The sequence below is a fragment of the Hippoglossus hippoglossus genome, chromosome 19 (genome assembly GCF_009819705.1).
Source record: "Hippoglossus hippoglossus isolate fHipHip1 chromosome 19, fHipHip1.pri, whole genome shotgun sequence".
NCBI classification, from domain to species: domain Eukaryota; kingdom Metazoa; phylum Chordata; class Actinopteri; order Pleuronectiformes; family Pleuronectidae; genus Hippoglossus; species Hippoglossus hippoglossus.
Genome location: NC_047169.1, coordinates 8,245,665 through 8,270,943, shown reverse-complemented (window position 1 = coordinate 8,270,943; position 25,279 = coordinate 8,245,665). Strand labels below are relative to the sequence as shown.

General features: G+C 42.4%; 1 protein-coding gene across 2 annotated transcripts in view; it reads left to right on the top strand.

Annotated features, from left to right (window-relative positions):
- The window catches only part of LOC117752898 (A disintegrin and metalloproteinase with thrombospondin motifs 3), a 62,126-nt gene that overhangs the window by 15,616 nt on the left and 21,231 nt on the right, over positions 1-25,279 (top strand). The window contains exons 3-7 of one of the 2 annotated variants that reach the window (XM_034570626.1): positions 1,706-1,867; positions 2,248-2,705; positions 16,811-16,967; positions 19,556-19,752; positions 24,956-25,039. In XM_034570626.1, the coding sequence (XP_034426517.1) occupies positions 1,789-1,867; positions 2,248-2,705; positions 16,811-16,967; positions 19,556-19,752; positions 24,956-25,039 (975 nt within the window). In that variant the 5' untranslated portion in view covers positions 1,706-1,788. Of the gene's footprint in view, positions 1-1,246; positions 1,868-2,247; positions 2,706-16,810; positions 16,968-19,555; positions 19,753-24,955; positions 25,040-25,279 lie in introns of those variants that run through there. The other variant, XM_034570627.1, reaches the window with a different exon arrangement.

The window sequence follows — 25,279 nt, the reverse complement described above, 5'->3', positions numbered from 1 at the left end:
AAGCCCTCTGCTCTTGTGTATTTTGACAGTGTATTGTTTGCATTTCTGTGATCTACAGTCATCTGTGTGTCTGATGGCGGCCTCGCTGCAAACCCAAACTCTAAACTTGGCATAATAATAAAGTTATAAATACAAAGTCCCACTTTTCTTTAAGCTCGTACACTTTCAACTTCTCCCTCCTGTGATTTGGTCAGTCAGGAACCATTCCTCTCCAACTCTTGCCTCCGTTCATTGACTCCCAGTGAAATTTGGGATTGATTTTAAGATTATTTTGAATATCTTTAAAAGCCCAGCATGGTCCGGCCCCCCAGTTATATTACGGAATGCCATATGCTCCGAGCCGTAATCAATTTACTAGTAAATCAAGGTTGGTGACTGGGTGACCGGGCTTTTGCCATCAGGGCCCAGAGGCTCTGGAAACTTTGCCTGAGTGGATAAAACTAAACCTGTTTTCAAATTATTTTAAATTATGTTTAAAGGGACACAGAGTCTTTGCAGTCAGGACCCTGGAGCTCTGGATTTACCTGACAGAGGAAATGAGGCAGGCAGTCAGAGCCATCTTTTTAAAACCCACTTCACCCCCGAAAAAAACTTCCCTAATTTTATCCAAGTTGTTTGTCAACCTCAATTCTTTTTTCATACTGGTAGAAGAAACCCAGAACGTATTTCTACTAGACAGCCCTAAATTACGAGTGAAGTACCTCAAATTGTCCAACTGTCCTTTGATTTTGATTTGTTGTCTTGTTTACAGTCTTTTGTGCTGCATAAATAAAAGTTCATTATTGTTATTTGTCTTTATAATTGTATAGGAACGCCTTTTCATGCCTAATTTTTAAAGTGGTTTTAACCGATGTTGTTTATAACATTGTCTTCTATTTGTTCTGTGTTGTTTTATCCCCATGTGTAAACCACTTTGTAACTGTGTAAGGGAAATTCGAATGACTTTTATTATTCTATTATTGTTATTTCTGCCTATTTGAACCAGTATAAAAGTTCAAAACATGGCATCTGAAGGAAAAACTGATTATTAGACTGAACATTGGATGTGGACTTTTTTTTTGTTGTTGCAGGAAATCATGACACAACCACTTTTCTTTGTTGAAAAAGAGAAACTCTTGGTTTTTAAGATGTGGTCGTCTCGATGGGAGAGGGAGCTCCCACTGTTGGCTGCCAGTGGCTTCAAGTTGAGCTGCAAGTTGTGTGAAGTCCCGCAGCCGAACCACTGGTGCGTAATGGCGCACGACTGGACGGCAGATGTTTCACCAGCGGGACACTCTGTCTCTGCTCCCTTTATCTGAAGCCCTCTGACTTTTCCCCTCCTCTGCGTGGACGTGCGTTAACTTGCTCTCAAAGAAGTGGACGGAAAAGTAGAGGAAGGAGCAGGAGGAGGAGGAGGAGAAGAAGAAGAAGAGGAAGAAAACTGGGCTCCCTCTCCAAACCGTCCCGGCTTTTGTACCGGGGGAGTTGTCGTCATCAGCGCTCAGATATCTCCCCCCCCCCCACTCTCTGCTCCCTAAATGGATGGGGCAGTCTTGGTCTATGTAGTTCAGCAGCACAGGCCATGAAGGTTGGAAGCAACTTGTGAATAGATCCGTCAGTTTGGCGACTGGAGGGAAACGCACAGAAATGCGCGTCGCTGCAGTTGAACTCTGAGGACTTTTCTATCCTGCACTTTCTGCTCAGTGTGTGTGTGTGTGTGTTTCTTTTTTTCTCCTCCTCTGCTCAAAGTTTACAACAGACAGGAAAAGTCAGCGCTGAAGTGGCAGCTCTCACTCTGCAGCCCTCGCTATGGACTGGATGTATTTATTCATGTGCTTTTCACTCACTCAACTATTTTTGGAACATATTTTCGCTGCAGAAACTCATGGTAGGTTGTCTTGCTTGTTTTCTTTTCTTTTTTAAAGCTGTGCTCCTGCTGATACAATGTGAAGCCTGAATGTGGTTGAATAATGATTTTAGAAAAAAAGAAGATGACCTATTTGTTATTGATAGGTCAATATACAGAGTTTGACAGCCCTGTTGTTGTGGAGGAGCAATTTCAATTCAATGTGTTGGATAACTTTTTTTACTGACTAAAGTTTTATAAAGAGAGGATTCCTTTTTATATAATTTGCAAATCAAGTTCAGTTCTCTTCTTTAAGTCTTTAATTATTCATCTTACCTTACTTTATTGTTTTTTTGTTTCCTTTCCTTGCTTGCCATGGATCTGTGAATGTGATTCTCACTTGACACTATCTGTCCCATCAGAACAACTCTCTGGGAAGTTAAGTGAATACGGTCTAATCGTGCCCTTCAGCACAGACTCCCACGGCCGGTACATTTCTCACGTGGTCTCTGCTGGAAGTGGAAGTAAAGGTGATGGTGGTTCCGCTGCTGCTGCTGCTGCTGCTGGTGCTGGTGCTGCTGCCGCCGGCGCCTCAGACCCCGGCAGCAAAAGGAGGGTGGCCCGTGGTGCCCCCGAGACGCCCCCGGTCACCTCCTCCTCCTCGACTCAGCACTTGTTTTTCAATGTCACTGTGTTTGGGAAAGAACTGCACCTCCGCCTGAGGGCCAACAGGAGGCTGGTGGCCCCGGGGGCTTTCGTGGAATGGCAGGAGGACTTTGAGGAAAAGGCCAATGAACGTATCCACGGGAACTGTGTTTTCACTGGGGATGTGAGTGATATGCCGGAGGCTTCGGTGGCTATCAGCAACTGTGACGGACTGGTAAGTCCCCAATGACCTCTTGACAACAATGGAGAGAGAGATGTGGCAGGAGGAAAGATGCTTTTTCTGTCTTTGGCTCATTGGCAGACAGAATGTGGGGGTGTTGTGGATTGGCTTGCAGCATATCCATTTGCATTTAGAATTTCTGACCTAAGCTTCCACGTGTATTCCATCCAAAGACACACATGCAACCATCTCAACCATCCTCCATCTGTAATCCACTGTTTACGCATCAAACAATCAACCCTGTGTAGTATTGAGTGATGGGTCAGCTTGTAGTCAGGTCCTTTAATCGGAGGCTGTTTTCAGGTCAGTTACCACGGATTCTAAATGTCACCAGTCTTCACAAAACGTTAAAACGTTAAACCTCTCTTGCAGCATGATTTCTGTGCTGTCCATCTTGTGTGCTTCACATCCTCCAAACTCACACACATATTTTTGCCAATAAACAAAACACATTTGTTTACACACTAGCAGACACATCCGGGCGTCCGGCTCCTGATATTCTGATGTTTGTCAGGCAGCTAATGACTCCACGCAAACATAGCAAAGTCTAACTGATGAAGATAGAAACAGTAGAGTCAGGAAATTGGAGACAAGTCCATTATGGAATTCGGCGAAAACAAATTGGAATCCATGCCTCTTTCTTTAACAATCAATCATTGGCTGAGGACGGACGTGGGCTTCAGTTGAACTTTCATTTTATTACTTATTGCCCTCTTGTGGCAATGCAACAAGCTATAAACACAATATTGATAGCACACATCTATGATGATCATGTGACATTTGGAGTTATGTTTCTGGCCACCTGTCAAATGTATTCACTTTATATTTAGATCCTGTTGTTGTTTTTTTGTCCTTAAACACCCGTGATAAATATCTGACTATTTGGCTGGTATAGCTGCACCACTGTGTTCACTAGCAGCTAGCCTGTAAGGTTTTCTCCCGTTAGCTTCTCACAACATTGACGAGAACAAAAAACAAAACAAAACCAAAACGCTGAAGGAAGCTGAAATTCTCTGTTGAGCTGATCAGAGCTGCAAAGTTGGGTGATAATTTTCTATAGATTCATCACCTTGAGTGACCTCTTTCAGATTATACGCAGTCATTTCATCCATTGTTGATATTAAAATGTTGGTTCGAGCATCTTTCAAGATTTCACATTATTTAGCTACAACTAGAGATGTTACGATACCATTCTTCCCTCGGACTTTGCGTATCGGCCGATACTGAGTACTGATCCCATAGCAGTGCATTTGTGTGGCCTGGCTCAGATTAAAGCCTTTTCAAATGTTTTAGTTTGCTAATGTTGTAAGTGGCAACACTAGTTCCCCCCCTCGAACCTGAAGCCTTGCATACGGTACATGCTGCTGTTTTACTTGTGGGACTTTCCATCGTGAAATATTGCCAGATTGCGGACAGTTTAGCTTGTTTTGGCTAATGCTACACTACTGGAAAACAATAGGCTAGGCTACATGGCAGTGGCAGTACATTTGAACTGCTGTTTTGGAGCGGCAAAGAAGAAGTGAAACTAATATACTCTTAAATATGAGGTATCGGTACATGGACTCAAGTACTCGCCGGTGCCTGACCCGGCATTTTCAGCTGTATGTGAGGCATTTCCGATGCTGGTACCAGTATCTATATATACATATATATATATATATATATATCTGTAGCCACAATGGATCAACTGTAAACTAACAGTGATGTTGTCATTTCACTTGGCTTTTGTGCGTTGCTCATCATCAGGTGAACATTTGACAAGAGACTGGGTCTTTCTTGGAGCTTACCAAATTCTAGTACTTCACCAACCTTGAATCTGATCTGAAATTGAATGTTGGGAACATATGAGCATATTAATGGACATTATCTGGATTAAAAAACATTTTCAATATCTCTATAATGCAATAAAAACAACAGGTTTCCTTTGGAATCAAATGAAACTGACTTGAATCCAACTTGACGTAGAGCACCACTCTCAGTAATCCTTCTAAAGCCCATCTTTCAAACCCACAGGCGTATTTGATTATAAAGAGACACATTGTGGGCAGACTATCACTTTAAAGTGATATTACTGTTAGTTATGACTTGGTTTATCTGGGTAAAATCATTTCAAAGGGAATGGCCACAGAATTCCAGCAGAGCCATCCCGAGCATGTTCAAGCTCCTCCATCTACCATCGGTCTTTTCATCACTCTGCTCTAACGCAGCCATTCGGTGTCATTGCTGCCTCTAAGACTCCATCGCGGCGTGATGCAGCAGCAGAGCGGTTGGGAGACGAGTTGAGCCACTAATGGATGTTTGCAGTCGAGCAAATTAGGGTGAATTTTCAAACACACTTGTGACATGTGAATTGGCAGGTTGACGAAAGGGCTGTAACTTTTCAGGGGCGGCTCTCTGAAGTGCTCCGACAGAAATAATGACCGGAATGAAGAGCGGAGGCGACTCGCAGCTCCTGAAACCATCAAATGAGACATAAAACGCACCCAAACACAGAGAGCTGTGAATCCTTCACATTCTTTTGAAAGAATCTTTACAAGCCCCTAATAGCATCTCTCTGCTTCTTGGTGTGTTTGTTAGTACAGTGAAGCTCTTTTTGTTGCATCAGCAATTTGAGAAATCCCAAAGAAACAATGGAGATGTATTGTTGTCATCGTCGCTGCAAGGTAACTGGAGGACGAGCGGGTTGTTCACTGATCAGTAAGTCGGTGGTTCGATCCCCATCGCCTCCGATCTGCATGTTAAAGTGTCCTTGGGCAAGAATCTAAAAGTGCCCCTGATGTCTGTTTCATGAGTGGCTGATAGATCGAGAAGCGCTGTAGGAATGCATGTGTGAATAGCTGAATTTAACTTGTAGTGTAAAAGGCTTTGAGTGGTTTTAAGCACAATTAATTTATCATTACCCTTCATGATGCCGTGCCCTTGTGCAACACAAAGCATAATTCACCCACAAGCAGGATGGCAGTCTTGAACTCAAAAGACCTTTAAATGTTTCCTTCTGTGAAAAGCAATGTTGATTTAGAATTCAGTCTTTAGAGAAGCGAAGCGAATACGTTTTTAGTTCTGTCAGATTCTGTTCTGCAAACTTTATTTTTTCCTTTTCAGGGTTTTGTTTTTCGAGGTTTTCTTTGAACTTTTTTCTCAAAAGTTCCGATATTAGTTCAAAATATTATATAGTAAAGCAGCTCAACAAATCTGAAACTCCACATCTCTACGATCAATCTGACATGATGTGAACTTTTCCGAGTGCGTTGCTGCTAAACACCAACACAGTAAAAATGTGGTTTCATCTTTATTGAAATGACAACAACATATAACAATTTTGACAAAAACATATTCCAGGTTTTTATAAACCAGTGAAAGAAGAGTGATTGCATGGTTCATGTTAGAGTCAGTGCCGGTTTATTATTCAGCCTGAATATTAATTTGAAGGCATTTCCATATTATTTAGAAAAGAAGTTGGACATTTCATTTTTCACTTTCTTAGTTTAAGTAGTTGCTCTTTACCCTTTAAGTGGAAAACTTTTCATTTTGGTTACTTATGGGTGTTGCCATATTTGGGGCCAGCTGTCATAGCAGTCTCAAAAAATAAAGTCGAAATATTTAGTAACCGATATAATAATGTTAAGTTCATGAGGTGAATCCAGTGTTTAATGAAAGAAAATGCTAAATTACAGTGTTATAGTGTCACTGCAGGCTGCAGTAAAAGTAGATACAAATCTGTGAATGTTCGCTATAAAAATGCTTCCCTCTGCACAGGAGAGCCACGGAAAACAACCCGTCATGTGGGGTTTGTCCACTGCTCTAATTTGTAGCTAAACAAAGGGTTAGGGTTACAGACAATATTGACTAAATGAGTGAGTGGATCAATGACCGATCACTTCATGTGGAACAACTACATGAATGTAAATCCCATGTAAAGCCCGAACAGACTCGTCCCTCACTGTTAATTTGACATATTGGACGTGTAGAACCAGAAGACTTAGATCCAGAGTTGGGTTCATTCTTCTTCCAAAGCATTTGACATGTGGTGCTCAGTGTGTTTTTTTCCTTTATGTTAGATACTTCAGGTTGGATGGAACGGTAATTTGTTCCTTCGTAGATACTAGTTTCAAGGATGAAATTGCTGACGTTGGAGTCTGTGATCGACGCAGTGTTTGTTTCTGGAGAGGCGCCGGCCTCTCATTTGACCTTATTCAAATGACATTTTCAGAGCTTTAAACATCACAAACAACACTGAATTCACCTCTGTTGAACTGCGGCGGTAGTTGCCAAGGCCTGAGAAAAGGCTAAGCAACGCAGAACCACTCAGTGAGGGAATGATTAATATATTTTTGTTTTGATTTGGGCGAATTCCGTCTTTAAAGGCCACAGACTCTTAGAAATCTCATCTATGCATTTCCTTGCATCAAAGCCAACATAAACACGGACCTGTCTGCGCCTGCAGGGCTGTGCGGGCAGCGTGTGAAGGCGCGTCAATGGCTCGCAGCAATATTATTTAGTCTGAAGTGCTGGTTTGATGTGGATGAACACGGAGGAGATAATGTCTGATGAAAGCGCTGCCTTTGAAGAGAATAGGAAAGTGAATCATGTGCGGAGGCTGACGTGTCCGGGCTGCATCTCTGCCATTAGTGTGTTCTGTGTATCTTTACAAACCACCAGCTTCCCCGTCTTCAAAGTTACGTTTGATAGAGTCGCTTATGGAGAACTGTTGTGTTGGAGCTTTGCAGCAGATCTACTGTAGATCACAGTTGCATACGTCATTTTCATTCCTTGAAGAACACCACAGCCCATCAATATGGACTTTTTGGGGTCGATGCCAATACCAATACATCGGCCAATTAACATATTAAAAAAATTTTTTGCCAATGATTCCTAAGGTATAGGACTAATGTAGTCTTGATATTTTACACAGTTTAACTACAGACTTTACTATAAATAACTATAAACAAAAAGGAAATAAACAAATACAAGCAAATATATAGAACTTGAATTTAGAAAAATAAAATGTAAACATGAATGCAAATCTTTTCTGCATTGTTAGTTCTGCAAAATAAAAGTTCTCATGTCGGCAAACATAAATGCCGAAACCAAATTATCTGTATGGCTCTAAAGAAAGCACGTGCACAAGTTCCCTTTCTGTGTGTCCTCTGCAGAGGGTCTGTTCTCTCAGAGATAAACAACGAGCCATGACATCACCAGTAACCAATTATATTAGCTTGGTCTCCCGCCATGAGCCTGGATGTGCGTTCAAAGCTCACGACAGATAAAACATGCTTCCATTAAAGCCTCTAATTATGCAGATGCCTTTTTGGCACATCTGACTTCACAGCACCGTCAGGCTACCAGGTTGAGGCTGGATGTTGTGAAAAGTGAATATAAAATGGTTTGATGTTTTTAAAAAGAGACCTGCACTCCCAGTTTCGTTATACCCGTGCTACGTGGTCGTGGGCAGTTGTATTTTAAAGGTTCGGTGTGTAGAATTTAGTGACATCTAGTGGTAAAGTCGCATGTTGCAGCTGAATACCCCTCACCTTACTCGCCCCCTTTCAAACATGACAAAACTCAAAAGATGTTTAGTTTGTCCAGTTTGGGCTGCTGTAAAAAACATGGCTGCCTCCGTAGAGAGGACCCGCTTCAATGTAAATATAAAGTATTTAAATATAAAGGCTCATTCTAGGGTAAAGAAAACAACAATTCCTACAATTCAGATTAAACACACTAGTGAAAACATCACAGATTGATCCCTTTCAACTAAATCTTACACACTGGACCTTTAATTGTTGTTTGTTTGTCTGTCTTTCTGTCTGACGCAGTTTTTATCCAATTTTGAAATTTGTTCGGGTTAAGCTCAGGACATTTTATTTCAAATCTGATAAAGGTCAAGGTCACAGTATGACATCAAAGTTTAATCGCTTTTTTTTAGAGGCATTGCAGCTTTGATATTAATATCTACAGCATCATGCTCATGAAATCATACAATCTCATTTCACAGTGGCCTTGTTATCCCCCCAATAACAATAATCAAGGGTTAGGGTTAGTTATAATGGTCTCAAAATTTCATCCATCAATAAAATTCAGTTTTTTAAAGTTTAACCACGCAGCGTATTGAGTATTTAACAGTGCAGCACAGGTGTCACATCCCTCTGAGTGTTTTTCTAGTGGTACTATAATTTATGTTTGATTGAGCCACTTGTCGGCGTCGGTTCGTGTTATGTTCCTGCCTGACTCCTGTGACCGCCGCTCGCCCGCTCGATGGCGTCAGCTGCAGACGAGCATGCGCTATTGTTGCGGAGCGCTGAGTGATGGCTATGATTACACCGGAGCTGCTCATGTGTTGGGAATCAGCGCCGATGACGGGGCTGATTGAATTACATGTGTGATGGAAACACGAGCGCGAGATAACCGCAGACTGAAGAGCGCTATTTCTGTGTCCATCGCTTAAATAGAGCGAGAGCCACCTAGCAACAGTCAGTCAAGCTACTGCCTCTTACTTTTTTGGTGGGGGGGGGGGGGGGGGCGGCTGCAGTTTTCCATTCACTGGAGATGGAAAACGCTTGAATAAATTGTTCTATTCATGAATGTTTGCAGGGATTCTGTACAGGGTCCTGGTCCCGGTCCAGTATCCTCGATATTCCAGTGCTCTGCTGGCACGGAGGTGGAGTCACTAAATTAAGAGCTCCATCAGTGGAAGCCCAACGTCTCGGCCAATAATGTGATTTATTTCCTCCCAGGCTAATACTTAACTTTCAACAGCTACAGTACGTCTGGTTCGTTCAGACACACACTGTGATACACATTTAAACCAATTAAACCGTTTAAACTTGGACTTTATGAATGTGAAAGACATTTTACACATTGCATAGTGATAATATAATATACCAATACAGCTGCTACCACATCTGCCTCTTCCACTACTACCTCTTCACAATGTCTTTGTGTAATACTGCTACTTCTACCACTACTTACTTCTACCAGGTCTGGTTTGTGTTTTTTTCTTTCAAGTATTATATTATCTCCATTACTTTGTCATCTTCATTTGTTTAATGTGGTCCGACCTATCCAAAAAAGTCTTTTCACACTGCAGACGAACCGAACCATGGTTCCTATGATTCAGACCCAGACCAAACTCTCCTTGGTCCGAGGAACCTTTCACACCTGATCGGACTAAACTGAAAAAAGTCAGAAGGTCAGAACCAAACGAGGTCGGTGTGAAAGAGCCCTTAGTGCCAGCTCCTACCTCTGCTATCCCTACATTGATTATACTAATAGTAATTATAGTAATAGAAACAACATTATATCTTCTTTTAAACACAATTGCTTTCATATAAAATCAATTAGTCATTAAAAGCAGCATCATAATCATCTGCTTTAATTAACTGCTCTTTTTTGAAAGTCCCATGCAGATGAGTGAGCCCAGTTTTCTCTCGGTAATCCTCATCTTGATCACCAGCTATGCCTGCCCTTTGTGGCCCGGCACAGTGAGACGTGAAAGATGATAAAAAGGAATCAAGTCGTAATCCCCACGCTCCCACAACCTGTCTCATACGATTATTTCAAACCCGCGACTCTGCTGAGCCATGATTTGCTCGCCGGCCTATTGATCTTCCCTGGTTCGCACCACAAAAGCTCTTATCAAACATCTCATCATATGTCAGGTGCCGCCTGCGAGTGTTGCGTCAGGAGTTTAATTTCCTTTTTACTCCGATACAGAGCTCGATGGAATCTTGTGTCTTCTGACTTTGTACAGGAGCACGTGTGACCTTGCTGCGGCAGTGCGTACTGCGATCCCAGTGGGTGACGGTGGATGACCCTTTTTTTTTACTCTGTCTCTTGTTTGCGGATCAACAGAGAGCATGAACGGGAACGAAATTACATGTTTCTAAACAATCTTCTGCAAATTACCGGTTAAGCTCCTGGAATGACGGCTGGACTTTGATCTCCTTGCACGTTGCAGCTCGAGGGCTTGTTCCATTTTTAGATTGTTTGTCCGTCATGTAGCTGTGGAGATGTCTCCACCAGGTCACGTTGACAGTTTAGAGGAAGAAAAAAAGACCACCATGTGTCAGTGGCATGTTGTGACATTATTGTCTTTGTCTGTCTCTATTTACACCACATTTTTTACACTGATTTCCTCACTCATGTCGCTCCAGACATTTTTCAGCTGCAACAGAATTTGAGTTGATATATTTTGAGCAGCTGCGAGTGGTTCCGGACCAGTGCTCCGTGTCCCTTTTTAGAACTGCACGCAAGTCAAAAATAAGAAAGTTAAGCACACTGCTCGTAGCTGTGTCTCAATGCAGGGACTGCGTCCATCGGAGGCTGTGTTCCAAGACCGATTGCGTCACAGTGACGCGACTGGACTGTCGATAAATGCGTCCTTCCATTCCAACGTGTGGATATTTCCCAGCCCAACCCAAGACGTAATGGCATCTTTGCGGACCAGACAGTCTCACTATGGCCTTCACGGTCTACACAGCCCACAGAGACTGCATCCTTCGTGGGCCTCGTGCCTCTGAAGGATGCGACCCCTGAATTGAGACACAGCTGTCGTAAAAATCAGGAAGTGTCAGGGTTCTATAGGGTAGTTTAGAATATAGCGATTCTAGTTGTTGTTTTACTGCCAGACAGTATTATGGAAAATACAATAACTAAATGTAATTTAGGTAAACTCCTTTCTCCCTTTCCAGTACAGATTCTGATACCTGGACTTTGTGTACCCGTTCATAAAGAGTACCAATCCAATATCAGTGCATTTAAAAAAAACGTATATAACATACTTTAACAACTGTATGCCTGTGTCATCCCCAGATCTTAAGTCTTGTATATACTTTACAAGTCCTTCTTTAACTCCTTTTCAGAGATGTGGTATCGTATCGGATCATAGACTCTCGTGCTCGCCAACGCAGTATCTGAGACTTTTCTGTTTTTATTGTCTTATTTTGTCTATTTTATTTTATTTATAGCTATTCCTTTAAAGTAGACACGGTTCAGCAGCCTGGTGATTTCTCCGTGCACCTCTCACCTCAGTTGTTCTCCGCCTCGGTGTTTAAGGGACAGACTCCAGCTGCTGGTTTACATAGCAGAGAGAAGTCGCCCTGAAATTACATACAGTAAATATCCACCTTCAAAGTTGTTCATACCAAAGTGTGGAATTTAGTGCACGGGTGAGTTTAAGTGTGAGCTATATTTGCCCTTTTTTTCTTGTTTGTGTGTGTGTGTGTGCACGGTGGGGGTGATTCTGCCGGATGCCTTGCTGCCTCCACCTCAGTGCCTTTTTTGAATTTTATCCTCCGCTGAGCGCTGCAGTGCTCACGGCGATCTCTGCTGTGCGTACCACTCAAACTCAGAGGTAAATACCCAATAGGGACGAGGTAACTTCTCCAATCACTCTTCAAAATCCCAGCTCTGTATCCTCAAGCTCACATGTTGACAGTTACTGACCAGAATCTCTCCAAATGACAAAGGCTCTTGAGTTAATGACACGAGCGTGATTGTGGCTCAGCGAGGTGCTTTGGTCCTTCCTGGTTTGAGTGCAGTAATTTGTGATTGGTGCAAAACAGAAAATATTATTCTGTATGCTATGTAGGGCAGCTGTGGCTTAGGAGGTATAGATCGGTTCGTCCATTAACAAGCAGGTTGGTGGTTCGAACTCGAAGTCCTTCACTCTGCCTTCCGAAGCGTCCTTGGGCAACACACTGAACCCCAAGTTGCTGCGTATAAATGGCGTGTGTAACTCATTCACACCTAAATTTGCCGGAAAACTTGCTAAAAGAGGTGATTGACTCCATTCCCATCGTCATTGGAGGAGTTTTTCCCCCCTGTGTTTTTTCCCATGTCACAACTGAGGAGCTCTGACACCTCGCTGTGTTGTCAAATTAGCACATTCACCTGGTTGTCATGTTTCCATCACTGCCGATCAGAGCCGGAGCCAATTAAAATCCTGCATTGACCCGGGATCATGCTGCGATTGTATCCCTCTCCATTGTAGAGAAAAGCTAGATGTTAGTGGGTGTTGGTGGAAAAGGGGCATTATAGAAGCGCTGTTTGAATATGTGACTTTGAGTGAAACTGGTAAATCACGATATATAAAAATATATATATATATATATGCCGCCTTCATTTGTTCTCTTTTATTCTTTCAGCTATCTGCTAGTGTGAGCATATTGACTTGACTTCAGCATGATGTAATTTGCTAATTAGCGCTAAAGCACAAAGCAAAGATGAGGCATTAGAAAGTCATTAGGTTTCGCAGGTAGTGCTTTTAAACAAATATATAATGGGACAAATTAAACCTTCACCCGTGGGAGTTAAATGAAAAGTTAAAGGATCAACACTTATTTCAGTTCATCCTGAGACGACTGTAAATGTCTGTTTCAAATCTCTAGATAATCCATCGGATATTTTGTGAGTGAGGTGTTTCCGTCCAGGCCCGAGGTGGTGACATTAAAGCCACGCTTTTGTAACGGGGCTAAAAATATAGATGTGCTCGTGTGTGTCACCTTCAACAGCGCTGCATGGGGACTTTTTGGCTTCCCCTGGTTTTGGCTCTCAGGCTACATAAAAGCTGCATGTCAGGAAGCTCTGCAGACACTATTCAGGGCTAGAAAAATACCTCTTCTGTAATTTTTTGGGGAAGAACGTACTGTGGTCGTAATATTTTGTCTATTTGAAATTAGCTAATGAATCGTTCAACACAACAATGCCAAAAAATTAAAAAAAAAACCCATTTATGTTTGTTCCTGGGACCCACGTTGAGGTTGTGGATTTGCTCATGTATTCAGACCAAGAGTCTAAAACCCGAAGATGTTCATTTTACAGCGATGTGATACAGAAAGAAGAAAATAACCCACAATGTTTGAGATGCTGCAATTCAGAGAATGTCAACGCTGAGGCGATGCTCTCAATGCAGGTATTGATTTTTAAATGATCTGAATGTAATTTCAAAGGGATGCAGCCATTAAATAATGCAGTATTTAACCTATAACCTCAGAGAATCCAATAACCTTGCGTCTCCTCCCCCTCGGCCAGGCTTTACCGTGCAGTGTACACATGTTAGCGTTTGAAAGGCCTTTCCAGATGCTGCCGCGCTCTCCCCTCACGGACCCGGCTTCACTTTCCACCCACCGCTGAAATAAGAGACCACAGAGGAAGTATTCTAGCATGTCTTACTTGGCATTTCCTGGTCCGAGGCTGGACAGATTCTTTCTCTCCTCGTTGCCCTCACTGTCATTCGCTCGCCCTTAAGTTCACGGCTCCTGAGCTGTTTAGATGGAGCTCTCTTTTCTGGGCTGTATATCGATTTCATTTCGGAGTCATAAATACAGACATTCTCGCCAAAGCCTTGTCCGTGCGCCTTCTTCATGAGTGTAATGATAGATTTTTGTTTCTCTCACAGTGAGGAGTAGGAATTTGAGAAATGTGATTAGTGCCACGCACTGCGTATTCAGATTGATCTTAATTGAGACAAGGTGGCGACACAAAAGGAAATGGTTCTGCGTCATCTTGGTTATTTGCTCTTCCTGTTACACTCCAGTTAATTATCACCTCAGGAGCCTGTCACAGTGTCACGGGAAATATGACGGCACAACGTTGCCTGGATGGGTTTGAAGGTTTGTTCACATTCATGCCCTATACCTATTGTTATTTTTTTTTACTAGAATGGCATTCAGTTGATCCAAGGCCAAACAGTCCCTGTTAAATTCGATCAAAATTACACCAAATTGCACACACTCGGATATTTTTGGGAGAAAATAATAGAAATGTTGAAAAACAACCAATCTCACAATGTTAAAGAAAGAGATAAAGAAATTCCTGCATCTATCCTCATGGAATTGTAATGGATTCTTCTTTCTCTGCCCATGTCCCATCCTTCAACCAACATGCATTGGAAATCCTTTCAGTTGTTTTTGCGTAGTCTTGCTTACAAACAAACATACTATTGTAGATTGCATACCTCAGCCATGGCCAAACAGTCCCCTTATGAAACCACTTCTAAATTCACTAGATCTGGATTTTATCAAGATCCATGCATTATTCCCTGAGAAAATAACGGAAATGCCAAAATACGCCCTATCTCGCATTGCGTACAAAAGTGATAAAATAAATTCTGGATCTCCCCCCGGATCCCCACCAACATTTTATTAGGTTTTTTCCCTGAGCCGTACGGCATCTTTCCACCGAGTTTTGAGGTAATCCCTTCCGTTGTTCTTGTGTAATCTTGCCTGGAAACAAACAAACAAACAGACAGTGGTGGAAACATAACCTCTTCCACTTAAGTGTCCTGATTAGGAAAAGATGTGAAAAACACGAGGCCTTTATTTGTGGTTCCTCCTGCAGCCCAGAGACGTGCAGCTTACGTTTTAATGGTTGCGTTACCCAAATAAGAATAACACATAGCACACTGGCAGAAGCTTTCCACATTATTTTATACTGCACACACACGTGCAGGCTATAGTCTAACAGAGGTGGATGTTAGAGACTATCGCTCCATTGTGTACGCACAGCTTTTGATATCCAGCTTTAGACACCACCTCCACTCTCGCTTACATAAGCAATTATGTAACATGGAGGGAAAAGTTTTATGCGCATGAATGTATACCGTAAACCTTTTATTGCCGCTCAGGCTCTGTGGGAACAAGCTTTGAATGCCGACATATATTTTAAGTTCATATTTCAGACATGTCAGCAAGAATTTGAGATTAACGGTATTGTGATTTATCAGAAGTCGTGTTTCCAGCTTCTGAATCCTCCATGTGTTAACCTCATCTGTCTGCTGTTTGGTGCTAGCGTGGTTGGGTGTTCGTCTCTCTATGTCAGTCCTGCGATGGACCAGCGACCTGGCCTGGGTGTTCCCCCGCCTCTCGCCCAATGTCAGCGTGACCCTCAAAGAAAAAAAACGTTACCGATGATGGATGGATGTTTGATGCTGAGCAGCAAGTGTTAGGTGGATTTTCAGAGGGTATAGCTACAGATAAGCTCTTTCACTTTATTACAGTATTTTCCACGTTTGGAGCTCGGAATTTAAACGATAACATTAGTGCAATATCATTTTCATCATTTAATTGGCGACTCTAAATTGACCTTAGGTGTTAATGTGAGTGTGAGTGGTTTTATGCCTCTGTCTGTTGATCCTGTGATACGCTGGAGACCTGTCTCTTGCCCAATGTCCACTGGGATTGGTTCCAGCTCCCCCCATGCATCTCAGGAGAGGAGGCGGTAGAGATAACAGATGAATGGATGGGACATTTTTGGCCACATCACCCAGATCTAATAGAATTCTAAATTTGTGTTGTGCTGCTGTTGTTGTTGTGCCATGGAAATGAATAATAACAAAGATTAGCTGCAGCGTGGTGCATCCACATGTTGATTGGGAAACACAATTTCACAGTATTTCCAGTCTGTCTCACTGAGGTCTTCTTTCAACACCTGACATTATTCTTTACTGACATCAACAATCAGCCAGAAAAGAGAAATTCACCCTAGAAGAAGCACATGTGAAGATGTTTCCTCACCTGTTATTCGGTGCAGCAAAAAGAAAACGTTGAGTTTTGAACAAGGGGGCGTGACGGAACATTCAACGTGCCCACAAACTCGCTGCGCTACTAATAATATCCCTCTGGCCTTATATTTACCTTTGTATGAAAACAGCAAGAGGACGGCTGCTCTCTGTGGGTAGTTGAGTCTCAGAATCCTGAGACGTGTCAGAGTCTGCTCACTGAAGTTTGAGATAAAGTCACTGCATCGAAAAGTTAACCGTAAAACTTCAACACAGGCTTTGAAAAACGTCGCAGACATATCACAGCTGAGGGAATCCGACACGAGAGTTTTACCAGAGACGCATAAAGCCCATGAGAACTTGCGGCTGAATTGAGACATTGCGACTCATCATCTCGTCCGGGCTGAAATCATTGTGACACTCAATAAAATCCGGTGAGGGGCTTGAAGGGCCCCAAATTGCATCTACCTGCGTCATTTCCCATATTCAGCCCTGCTCTAAATCCTCCAATTGATCCGGCACGCTATAATTACTGGCTCCAGTGGAATTACCGTCCTTTTGAAGGAGGAGGGGTGCACTAATGTGAAGGCCTATTTTTTTCCAGGCAGGTCTGATCCGGACTGATAATGGGGAGTTTTTCATCGAGCCCCTCGAGAAGGGCCAGCAGGATGTGGAAGTGAAGGGGCGTGTGCACGTGGTCTACCGCAGGTCGGCCATCAAGCGGGAGTCGGGCCAGCGGAGGGAGGACCTCCACAACGAAGGTAGGCCCGGAGAGGGAGCGTGACGTCTGTGGAAACAAAAAGCACTGTGTGGGTTTGTGTGTGTGTTTTCACTTGAAGTTGTGTACGAGTGCGTGTGCGTGTGTGATAAAGTGCATTTTCTGCCCTTTATGTGTTTGTTATTTTCCAAACATGACCATAAATTAATAATCTCATGTAATAACAAACATAAAGAGGGAAGAGGAACAGGTTTAAGGCTGTTTTTCTTTCTCCTTTATTTCTTCTTTACTTTTCAGCACTTTAAAGAACTCGTGCTTTATGGAAAGGTCCAAGTGATACTGTATATACTGACAATCATGACGTTTCACCTTCTTTTTATTGCATCAAATAACAAATTAAAACCAAAGTTACAGGAAAAAACCCTTGAACAAACATCAGTGTGATAAGAACTATACCTTCAGAAAAATGTAGTCTATGGCCAGGAGTCACGGTTTATGACCAACACTGCAGCCAGCCACCAGGAGGTGATCGAGGCGCTTTGGCTTCACTCTAGTGGAGACGCCATGTCGTCCATCTTCATATACAGTCTATGCTCGGCATTGCATTGATTAAAATTGCAGTAATTCCATTAGAAGTTGCACATATTAATCTTAACCTGTACTATTAGTATATGTTTTTATTATAGTCTGCCATGTATTTATTATTCATCATTATGTTTCCTACAATACACTTTTTTATTTGCACATCTGGTTGGATACACAACTGCACATTTTGACAATGAAGTTGAAACACAAACACTGACTTTCACACATAATGGAAACCAGTGCACACCAGCGCAGTCACTTAACCCTGCAGCGTTCAGTGCGTCCCTTTAATTCTGCAGCTTTTAAAGACTCCATCACCTCTCTGCGTACATTTATTATCCCGAGCAGCCGAGGCAGAGTTCACTAAACCACCTGGTGAAGCGAGGAATGCTCGGCTCTGGTGGTACTACTCGGCTCGGGACGCGGAGGGAGGGAGGGAGGGAGGGAGGGGGCGGGGGTCATTGTGGAGTGAGAGAGAGAGAGAGAGAGAGTGGGGGGGTTGACCTTTCCTTCACAGTCAAACGACTCAACGCCATCATGAATTCCTCTTCTACTCCTTCCTCGCCGCAACAATAGCTTGAGCATCTGGCGGAAGATGTATTTTTTTTTTCACCTCAGCCCATTTTCCCGTTGCCTGTGTGCGAAACGTCTCTTTTCATTTTCCTCCGCAGCCCTTCGAGCTCATAATACAAAATTTTAATCAACTGACTCATTCACATCCTCTGAGCCTCGCTCTTTGTTTTTTTTTCTTCCCAACCTCCCATTACGTTAAATTTTATCTTTAACAGGCTACATTCTTGTGTAAAGTGATGCAGCTGTCTGACGGGTTTTTTTGTGCCATTTTTACCTTTTTCCATTACTGTTTCTGTGTCGCTCTAATAAGATGGGATTCACAGAGGGAAGCATTAACCTCTTGTGTATGTGCCGTTGCTCTTCACTCGAACTGAAATAATATGTCATGCTCCATCACTCTCATTTACAGTCTTTATCCACACTTATGTGGTTTTAATTACAAAGCTTTGCAAACAGATCACTAGAAATACACAAGTCTTTGCAGTCATTGAATGAATTTATCTTAATTCACTCATGTTCCAAATCAAATTCCACTTGTTATGTTTTCAAAACAATGCATCTAATGTTATTTATCCTTTGTTTGAAATGTTCTGCTCTGTAACTCTGAAGATATCTCGCTAATTGGATTTTCTGGTTTGCATAAGATTAACTCTCATGTTTCCATTTGTACTTAGTGATGTCTTAAATGTGAAATTAGGTGCAAATTGCATAAGAGTCATTATATGTGATCGCTTGCAGCAACGTGCCGTGGCTATCTAGATGCATGAAACAATTTCAGACATGTGTACTGTGCTTATGCTGCATAAAATGACATGCGAGAGCATCATAACCTCCATTAAGGATAACACATTTGGGTTTGTGTATTTGTTTTTGATTATTAATGCAACAGAAAACATAATTATTGTGCAGCTCTGAGTGCCTGTGGCTCTGTCGTGCTGTGCTCCAAACATGTGGTTCACTGCACATTACTGTTCGAGCTAAATCTGTTTTCATATCCTGGTCTGTGTCGTGGCCTGAATCTGTAAAATTACAAATACACACAAGTGTTTAATCTCTGACAAACAAAACCGCGGAGGGATGAGATGCTGTGCATAAAAATCACACGTGCAAAAGCTGAATGTTTTTTGGAATCAGTGTGACCCAGTTGGGACTGAATCTCTGAATGCACACACTGTATAGTTTGGCCGAACGTGGAGCATGAGGAAATACACCTCTCACTCTCCAGGCCAGTGATTTATGAGTCCGCGGGGAGCATTTGGACTCGAGATCGAGCGACTTAGAAAATATCCACAGGCCGCAGCCCTGTCAGAACCCCCGAAGGATCCCACCTGCTCACTCTGAGACCCGGTCGAGTTTGACACTGACGTACAGTAAATCACTTCACGGGAGCTGAAATAAGAGAAGAAATATACATGCATCCGATTCCCACAGTCTTGTTCGCTGACTTGTTTATGTGCTGACCTATATTCGCAGTGACGGACTTCGGGATCGCGGACCTCCCCGTGTCTCTGGATCTCGTGGAGCAGAAGTTGTCCGAAACCGAGCGCAAGAGGAGGCACGCGAAGAAAGACGACTACAACATCGAGGTGCTGCTGGCCGTGGACGACTCTGTGGTGCGCTTCCACGGCAAGGAGCACGTGCAGAATTATGTTCTCACGCTCATGAACATAGTAAGTCAGTTCTCACCACTTTGTTTGTGCAGATGTTCAACATGAAACATCAAAAGATTTTTTTTTTTCAATTAAGATTGTCATAAAAATGTGTTGATGAAATATCCACAATCCCCTCCCAGTCTTGAAATGACCGACAGTCCAGAATCAAAAGATATTTAGCTTTATCACATTATTACATAGAAAAGCAGCAAAAAATAACCATGTCGAAACCGAACCAACACATTTGTGTCATTTCCGTTTAATAAATGAATTGGTGCCGTACCTGTGAGTCCTTCTAAACAGTCTATGGTGCAGAGTGAACCTTTGTGTTCATTGTACCTGGTTTATGTGCAATGAAGAATTTCTATGTTTTCCAAAAAATGAAACAGAACTTTTTACTATTCACATGTGTGGTTTATATATAAGTTTAAATGATTTACTCAACTACTGTTAATTTTTTCTTACATGTTATGTCGGATATTTCAGAGGTCCGTTAACTTAATCGACACGATCCTCAGACCCAAGTTCACGACTTTTCAAAGTAAAAGCTCTGTAATTCAGCTCAGTGTAAAGCATGCTGCTAAATTCTGCAATCGCATCTTTATTAGAGATATTTTTCACCTCCTTGTCCTCTCTGACATCAGACCTCACTTCTCACCCAGACCTCTCTCTCACTCTCTCTCTCTCTCTCTCTCTCTCTCTCTCTCTCTAGCTGTTTGTGGATTACCAGTGAGGAGGTGGGGGTAGGATAAAAAAAGAAAAAAGAAACTCTCAGCTCATTCATTACGGGTTCCACCAGCTCCTACCACCCTAATCTACTTACTGGGCCCAAATCCCCCCAAGTCAGATTTTCACAGGGTGCTGGTTTCACTCTGTAACAGTTACCATTTGGACCCTGCATGGTGGTCTGATTAGCTGCGCTAGACCAATTAGAAAGTTGACTGGAAGCTGTGCGGGGCAGTCATGGCAACCCAGTGCCAGAAGTCCGCTCGCACTGCCAAGCTCTGCTTTCATGGAATGATGTGTTTACTTAATTAGGATATTATATTCACATTCTGTCCCCAAATGTCTTTGGCAGGGAGGAATGCCTGATTATTAATGATCCTGGCGAATTATTTATTATATTGTGAAGTGGCTGTGAGAGTGTAATTGTCCTCCAGTGCTCTCTGATACAGGCACTCAGGAGTATTTCTCATCACTCGTGAGAATAAGAGGAGGTCCGCTGAGATGAAATCAACTGACACATACAGTGAAATCCGTACGACCTTCCTCCCACTGAGTCAAATCTGATGAGAGGAACGTGCCACTTCCAGAGAGAAAGGTGCCGCTCAAACAAAACCCTTCAGTTACATTTGTAAGCCACTGGCTCGCTGTGTCTGAAAGAGCTCTGCCCACTTAAATCCCCTGAATCCCGGCTCCGTGGCTGCAGAATGTGTAGTACCACCTGGAGAAACTCTCCCTGAGGGATTGATTACTGGACATCCTGTCTGCGCAGAGCCAAGGTGACGGCCGAGGTGCCTCGCCACACAATGGCTGTGTTGTTTGAGCGCGGACCAGGTTTTTGTTCTACATCGATTTGACGCCGTACAAAAGCCAGTGACACCTATAGTGACTGTGGCCCGCAGCTGCTTCTCCCATTTGCAGCCACAACAATCTGATCCCAGCTCTCTGTGTGCTTCTCCTGGCTTTGTAATTATCCCTGTATACGCGGGGGCCGGCCCGTCCCACTGCAGGACGCACTAAAAAAAAGTTTTTTGAAGCTTCAATACAGATGTGAGAAAGAATATGTGACCTCTGTGTTTACAAACGTAGTCCAGGTACTTTTTTTTTTTTAATGCTGTCCTCATTTTTTCAACAGCTTCTCTGTTTCAGATCCAACCTGTAAATAGGTCAGGAAAGAGCAGTGGAGGAATGTGAGATCGTAACAAATCTGGGAGAATTCGGGGTCACTCGAGTGTTCTTTACAGCATTTATTGACCTGAATAGGCTTCTGTGAATGGAATATTTGCTTAAATGCCGTGGGTGTAGCCCTTCGTCCCAGTGCAAATTTGGACTCAGGCCAAGGTTAACCGCTCTTCAGTGACGGAGCTTTTGTTCTGCACGGTCATAATTTTCTTATGCAGAGAAAGCTCACTGACACACACTCGAAGCCGTTTCACCGAAGCTGTTATTCTGTTTGCCACATACGAAGCCTTTTGTGAGGGTTGAAAAAAGGAGAGGGACTGAAGGAGCTTTGAGATTTTACAGCATCACTAAAAAGAAAAACACATTTTTATTCCTATCTGCAGCTGCGACATCTCTCAAATCCAGAAAACAAAGAGCAGAGACATTACAATGCGATAAAAAAAAGAAAAAAGAAAGTTGAGCTCAGGTCCCAGCAGCTCTGTGTTAGTTTATCACCTCAGACATATGGACGACTGCATTTCCCTGTGATTTTGCAGGTATTTGTGTCTGTATTAGTTTCTCTTCTGTCCATATTGTCGTTATGATAAATCACTAGCTCAACTTTTTGCATACTGCTTCTCCTCGGCAGCTGTAGAGATTAAAGCTTATGAACAGAAACAACATCCCAGCTGTTCGACTCTGCTGTAGTATTAATGAAAAACGTGGGACTGCACCTCCGGGCTCTTGTGATTTGTCCAGCGACACCAATTAATCGATGACCTTTGTTAGATCAGTGTTGCGTGTTATTGACAGGCTGAGAGGTGGTCTAAAGAAAACTGATACTGACAAAGCACCAACAGCATTTTATTTCCACTGCACCTTTCAAAAACACATACAATGACTTAAAAATGTGGTAAAAGTAGTGCTTCACAAAACCCATCAAACCTTTGGCCTGTGCTAAATAGATTTATTTTATTTTCCTCTCTAGATTTCGTTTTCTGAGACAAACAGTAGAGCGTGACCACCTGAAACACTTGATTATGTTGTGGGTAAAAGAACCATTGTTATCTCAGGTTCACAAACTAACCCAACTGCTGCCATAATTAATATGGCTAATAAGAGGTCGCCAAGCAATGAAACGTAACTATGCTTCATAATAAGCTGCCTGCTGCAGGCAACCAGTGGGTTTTTTATTGCTGGAAGAGCATAACAATATTTATTAAATAAATTGTAGCAGTGAAGGACTATGAAACATCTTAATTCAGCTCATATGAAAACAGGAGATGGGAAAAGATTCTCAGCAGTGAGGAACATCCCCAAAAGAAAGAATGATAGAGGAGCTCAATGAAGGGGATCAGGATATGATGATTTCAGAATTTGGACTGTTGGCGAAAGGTGGAAATAGCAGAAGCTTCTTAGTTTTGGTATTATAAATAATAATAAAATAATGCAGACATGAGGGTGGTAACCATCTTTTTCCCTCACTTTTGACAAGAAAGCAAATGTGCATTTTCCCCCAAAAAAACAGAACTATATTCTGTTGAGGTACACAGATCATGTTCCTGAAATGGATCATGTCATAAGACCTCGGTTAATGACTATTGTTAAAACTTTCATCTTCAGCATGACAGGGGTGACCAGAGTAGAATATACTGAATATTATTAAACCAAGTACTGAGCCTTGTGGGACGCCCCACACAATGAAGAGAGGAAGGAACAGAATAACCTGCAGCCTCTTTAAACACGCTTGTTCAACAGAAAGGAAGAAAACCAATTACAAGGGACTAATGTAAAATGGCATCATCAGGGGTATTGAAAGCTGAACATAAAGCCAGTGATATTACAGTGAAGTACCATCAGACTCTGCCCTCATTAGGACGGCATTCGTAATCAGCAGCGGAGCAGTTTTAGCACAGTACTGTTCCTGGAAACTGCTTTTTCTAAAACTTAAAACTCAGGGTAGTTTGGAGACAATGTCAAGACAAGAGGCTCCTGAAAGTGCAAGAAAAAATGTTGCACAAATTATGAAGACAACGAATAATACAGAGGAGTTTGATTCAGATATTTTCTCAGCTTGAATTATATGAGTTTGTCACTTTCGGTGAACAGCAGCTGTAAAATTGGTTTCCTCTCAGTAACAAGTTCAGAAGTCACATGGAGAAATGCGAGTGTGCTTTGTGAAGCTAAATGACTCCATTGTTTTCCAGTCGAGAGTTGCCCAGTTTGTTTGGCACTTTGTTAATTACAATCCATAACCAACATGTCCCAACTACATGACTTACCGATTTATGGAAAAAGAAATATCCACTCTCTTTTTTCCCCCTATGAACTTTTCCTTGCAGCGACGATTTGGTGAAAATAAATCAACACCCAAGTGGAAATTGAACTTTGGGATTTGAACGGGGTCCTGGCTCGGCCCTGGGTTTAGCCTTTACATACCACAGCATTATTATAAAGCCAAACAGCAGTTGACACATTTCTGGGTCAGGCTTCGCTGCCATTGCATAACTAACACTGGTTTCCCTGGATGGTTGCCAATGTCTTAAGAATATATTTCATCATTATTCCAAGATTGTTGTAAGAGATGAAAAAAAAAAAAAAAAACTCAAACAAATCTTTGCTGCTTGTTTCAGCAGATTTGAGATAAACCCGGCTGATATCAGGACACAGAGGAATTAATTGACTGGAAACCGTGTTACCTGTAAAGAGTTTGTACATCACGGCTGCACTAAGAACAGCATTTATCTTCTCCTCAAAGCCGCAATCAAGTAAAAACACTGATCCCCAAACAGCTTGGCCTCTCAGCGGGGGGATCTCAAGCAAATCAGTCGCCTGTTCCATTTCTCTGTGCCTTCATTTATTCACGGACCGTGAGTCAAGCTATAAAAAGTCACAAGTTTCAAGTTTGAAAATGTTACCGGAAAGATTTCTTGGAACCCAGCTTCCCTTTTTTTATTTCTCACCTTTTGATATCATTTGATTTCCATCGCTAGACGAGGCATTCGTTTGTCCTTTTCACTGCCAAATTATAATTAAGGGTTATTTATTACAGATTACTGCATCACCTTGGCAACGGAAGTTAGAAATGAGGCCAAAATAAACTCTGATATAGTTTTGTAACAGTTCTCGCTCACAACAGGGTTTTTCCTCCCCCACACACGTCAGAGACCAATTGCAGTCCGTGTGCATTGTTAGCCTTAAGGACAGCCGGTGCTTGAAAAGTGCTTGATTTTATTATTGGCTTGCACATGTTGAGATGTTCTCAGCCACCTTCATTAACCTCCAGTGTCTCTCTCACCCTTCAGCTCAGTGACGAACTCCTTTCATTTCCCCTCAGGTTGATGAAATTTACCACGATGAATCTCTGGGCACCAACATCAACATCGTCCTTGTCCGCATGATAATGGTCGGCTACAGACAGGTGAGCGGGGTCACGCGTTGTTAGTGTCTGTTTGTGCAAATACATGTGCAAGGGTCCTTCAAGCTAAAGACCTTAGGTACAGGACACATATTAATATTTAGATTACCTCTGTGTTTCAAACCTATGTACATTGTACATTATACCATCATAGCCTAGAATAGGATGTGATAACACTCAACCCCTTCAGAATAAAAGGTTAAAATGTCCACAGCAACAACCAACTACCAATTAGAACAACTG